This window comes from Montipora capricornis, chromosome 8, assembly GCF_036669925.1.
Source record: "Montipora capricornis isolate CH-2021 chromosome 8, ASM3666992v2, whole genome shotgun sequence".
In the NCBI taxonomy this organism is placed as follows: Eukaryota; Metazoa; Cnidaria; class Anthozoa; order Scleractinia; family Acroporidae; genus Montipora; species Montipora capricornis.
In genome coordinates this window covers 19,947,251-19,952,250 of record NC_090890.1, presented here as the reverse complement: position 1 = coordinate 19,952,250, position 5,000 = coordinate 19,947,251, and the positions used below count along the sequence as shown (strand labels likewise).

General features: G+C 38.6%; 1 protein-coding gene across 1 annotated transcript in view; it reads right to left on the bottom strand.

The window, feature by feature from the left end:
• The window catches only part of LOC138059880 (E3 ubiquitin-protein ligase RBBP6-like), a 12,925-nt gene extending 8,714 nt beyond the window's left edge, over positions 1–4,211 (bottom strand). Inside the window, exons 1-2 of the mRNA XM_068905532.1 lie at positions 3,745–4,211; positions 1,949–2,088 (exon numbers count right to left, since the gene is read on the bottom strand). Coding sequence (XP_068761633.1) covers positions 1,949–2,088; positions 3,745–4,201 — 597 coding nt within the window. The 5' untranslated portion in view covers positions 4,202–4,211. The remainder of the gene's footprint in view (positions 1–1,948; positions 2,089–3,744) is intronic.
• Between the last annotated feature and the right edge of the window lie 789 nt (positions 4,212–5,000).

Below are 5,000 nucleotides of genomic sequence, written 5' to 3'. Positions count from 1 at the left end.
TCCATACAGAAATTATCAAATGCGCATTACAATGAATATAAAAATATCCTAAAACGAGAGCGAAAACGAGGTCAGATGTCGTCATAAGTTCGCACCAGTTTCCCGGCCGACACATGCCCCTGCAAAAATCAAGCGGGGGGCCTTACAGCAATCTCGAAAAAAATTCTGCATACTCGTACACAGGCACACCAACTCGAAAGACACAGGACGCAAAAACGAAATTAGGCTTGCGTTCTCCTTTTCGTCGAACGCAATTAACCCTCTCGTCTTAATCACACAACTTAACTCTCTTTGGGGAGGCACGGTGGCCTCATGGTTAGTGCGCTCTCACGGTGCCTCTCTCCACCCAGGTGTATAAATGGGTACCGGCGAATTTAATGCTGGGGGTAACCCTGCGATGGACTAGCATCCCATCCAGAAGGAGTAGAAATACTCCTAGTCGCTTCGTGCTACAGAAACCGGGGATACGCTCTGGCCTGATGGGCCACTAGGCCTGTAAGCTGACTTTTTAACTATCTGAAAACAGCAAGACTCCTTAAAAATCAGAACTAACCATATTCCTCACAACTATACATGAAAGACATTAAGGTGGCTTACTACAGTTTTTCCGCAGAGAAAGATCAACATTTTGAAATCTGTGAAATTAAAGCAACAAGATGTCTCTTCTGAAGCGTTAGTCACTGCAATTGATGTAAAATATAATTTAAACTAACAAATAAATGCAAATCAGGGGAAAATGCTAATTATAGTGTCAAGGCTCCTGAAGGTGGGAATGGAAACTAGACATTTCAAAGACTCTTTCTCAAAACCTAACCGTACGACCAGGGTTGGGAATTAGTAAACAAAATGAAGAATCACGAAACGGTCAACAAATAAAAGAAAATCGATGTTTGTGCCATTTGCGAAAAACCTGTCGAACAGATTTCACTATTAATTTCTATACATGATTATTTTTTCTCACTAAGGAAATCCTGAAATTTTAAGGTGGGCTCTTACAGTTTTTGAGAAAAAGGCCTTTGAAATGTCTAGTTTCCAGTCCCCCCTCAGGGACCTTGAACTATAAATTTAGCATTTTTCCCTGATTTGCATTTATTTGTTACATGTAGGTAAAATTACATTTACATCAATTGCAGTGACTAACACATCAGAAGAGACACCCTGTCGCTCTTTTTCTTTGGAAAACTGTAGTAAGCCACCTTATATTCAGTGTATTAATTTACACTGTAACTGAGCTTTGACCCTAACAGGGCACACTCACTAAAATATGTCTCCAAGAGGGCAACAATGCTAAGGCTATGACTTAGGCAGGTAGTAGGTAGATAGTTAGATGCCACTTCATAATGTTCTACCCATTTGCAGTATTTACTGAATTACCCGGTAGGCCAGGGATAAACATACACATAGTCACACAATACATAGACCAATTCGGCTAACTCATTGTTGTACCCAATTCAAATCTCTATGGATTAAGATGCTTTGTGTATTGAATTTGCATGATAATGTATCATTCACATTTAAATGATATGGTAATACTTGGAACAAAACATTTTATTCCCAAAAGATTTGAATTGGGTACAAAACTGAATTAGACGAATTGGTCTATTGATATTTCACAGTACCAAAATCATTTAGTCTTTTTGGTACTGTCCAGTGTTTTCTACTTTGCAAAAGAACAGATCTTGATTTAAGGGAACCTAAAGAAGGGTTACAGAAATCTTGGATGAACTGCTGTATTTACATGATATTCAAACTGGTTTTGCAGTAACCATCCTTTGACCCCAGGCTTCTTTGGAAAATACTTGTTTACATCATTTTTCTTGTCTTACATAGCTCTGCAATACTAAGTTACTTAAACAACAAAAGCAAGATGCTACTAAGCCAACTACTGTAACAGCAACTATTTTATTTTCAGTCCATATTTTATTATCATTAGCAAAAGGACTCTCACCAGATTCATATGCTTATCAAAGGCCACAAGATATCCAGATAAAATGCTGCGCAATCCCTTATATCTTCTGGTCCATACTCTGACTCTCCGCTTCTCAGTTACACATCTATGTAGTAAACTGTAAGGTCCTTCAGCACAGGCTATGGAAAAAGACAAATGACACATGAGGGAATGAAAGAAAACAACTAACTTCAACATGCGACACTGACAATAGGAACATTGACATAATACTCAGTTAAAAGAACAAAGTGCAAGAAGCTACATTTCATTCATCTTTTTCTTCTGTCATAAATTGTACAAGGGGAAAAAGATGTTGAAATGGATGCCCTAAGATAGAGATAATAAAAAAATAAAGATACAAAGATGCATCTAGACAAATGTCACACTTACAAGAAAAAACTGTGAGATCTACAAGGGAAATCCCTTTGAATACTATGAGAATTAGACTCCTCAGGCAGATTTATCTTTCTTTTCATGGTTTGTTTCAAAACCAATGCAACAAACAGTTCTTTAAGTTATCAGTCTACACCTCCCAATTTCCATATTTTTCTAAGTTCCTTAAAAAATCTACTTAGAAGCTAGTAATGATGCAACTACATGTATTAGTAATGAATGCTAAGCTGAATGTTCGAAGTAATCATGCAGTCCAAAGTACAGTGTAACTGCATTTCAACTTTTGAGAGGGCCTTGATTTTAGACAGGAATTGCAATGAATCCACCCCATACCAACCAGAGTTGATCTGTCCACCGCATTCTGACCTTACAGCTGTCTATGAACCAATTCTCCATCACTAAAATCACAGCTTAGACCTCAAATATTGCGTTTAAACTTATTTTTTTTAATGAGTGCTTAGCCCTTATCTACATGGGGCAGATTCACTCACATTATAAGGGGTGTCTCGAAAACGAAGACCCTAAGACCCCGAAAACTCAGAAATGAATAAAGTTCCCAAAAACCTTCAAATTGGCTAACCCTAGGCCTAAAAACCAACTTTAGGCCTAGTTAGGCCGATTGTTAGCCAAATTGAGGGTTTTGGAGAACTTTATTCGTTTCCGAGTTTTCAAGTTTTCGGGTCTTTCTTAGGGTCTTCGTTTTCGAGCCACCCCGTTATGAGGGTGTAGATGGGTCGGTTTCCTTGTAAACTGGGATTTAACTTGGAATTGAAGTTGTTGATTCTTATTTTATTATTAGTTAGGCCATCCCTTTTTTTTTGTCCATTGAGCGTTGGCCGACCGACCCTAATTTTTGGCATTTAAAAAACAAAATATATAGAAACAACGTTTTTAAACCATTTTTATTTAGCATGGGAGTTTCGGTGGTTGATCCTTTTTCCCACGCTGGCTTAATTTTGCAACAACATCCACCAACTTTTCCGCCATATTGATTTTGGGTTCACGTCTTGTTGTTTCCCTGGCTCCACAGCTATGATGCTAGGGTACCAGGCCTCCGATTCCGAGACTGTTTATGATTTTATTTTAAAGTTTTATCTTTCAACACTAAACGACACTAAACGAAAAAAAAAAGGGGAAGGCCTTACTCAAATTTTGAAAAGAAAACTACACTGAAGAGTGTTGATCATGGCTTTGAAAACGACGGAAGAAATTGCAAGCCTCGAAAAGCAATGGGAAACAATTGAATGGACTGAACTTGCTGGGGGGAGAAACAATCAGCAACCTCAACGATGAGGAAGAGGGAAAATGTACAGTAGGTACATTCATTCGGAAGTCGCCCCACTTTTCCACCGTTTGGTCTCAAATATCCACACGTAAGCCAGACAAAGAAATAAAATCCTTACCCTCCATTTTTTGCATTACATTCATGCGCTTTTTCTTTATTTGTTCCTTTTTAAAGGCCTCCTCTGACAAAATAAATTCTTGTAGTTTTGCATCGTTCATTCTACCTCCACTCTTTTTTTCTGATTTTGTTTCACGCATTTCGCTTACTCCAGATTCGGAGATGGTTGTAAGTCTCTCTTGTAGTTCTTTCTTTCCGTCTTGTTTGTACTCCGGTTTCAGGTTTCTTGTTCGACTTGCAGCTGGAATTAAAGAGGCTTGGATTTCAGTAGGCTTGTGTTCGGTGGACTTTATCTTTCCTTCCTTGATTGCGTTTGCATATTCTACAAGGTTGTTGAATATGTGTATGTTTGGCACTGGTGGGTGAAGATCGCTTGAGTAAAGGGCCAATAAAGGATCGAATTTTGACGACAAAAAATTTAACTTGTCGTCCATCTTAGAAGATTTCTTGGACGCCATCTTGATTGAAATAGAGCTAATTAGTTACCAGGCTCTCACACTTGTAATTTCTGCAGTTTCCAATACTTGGACGTGATACGCTGCGATGTCGACGTTTTTGCCAATACACCTTTCCGGCTTGTACATGTTGTTTTCCCAATACAGAATATGTGATAATACTCAGGAGCTTTGGTCTTTTGTTTGTTCATTAAAATGAGGGTATGCAAGCATGAATATGCCTGCATACACTCTTTTTAATGAACAAAACAAAGGACCAAGCCTCCTGAGTATTATCACATGATGTGTATTGGGAAAACAAAATGTACAAGCCGAAAAGGTCTATTAAACGCTCTTTCACTTTGAACAACATTTGTTACAGATAAAAGTAAATCATAAGGATTTACGACTTTAGGAAAAATGAGGCTTTGCCCTTCAGTCATGCTTCAATGACTTACCAACCCCTTGTATGTTTCATGGCACAAGCGACATTCACAGATAGACCGCAGACGCAAGGAATGTAAGATACACAGGCGCTGTTTACCCTCGTTGCCAGCTATTGCATTCGCAGCACAGCTTCACATCCTGCAAAAGCGTCTACCCAGAGATCCGTATTTGTATCAGGTTCTTGTATTACTTGTTCCAAGTCGTTTATAAGCCCCAAGACTAAACAGACTTCCTTGGAACATGGTAACAGCCACTCAGCCAATCAGTTCCCAGTATTTGTGTGCTCTATATCTCATAAACTGTCTTAATTTTTTTTAAAGAGGCGAGGGCTTTAAAGCACAGAGAAATTGAGGGGTAAAATAACTACTCATTAGTG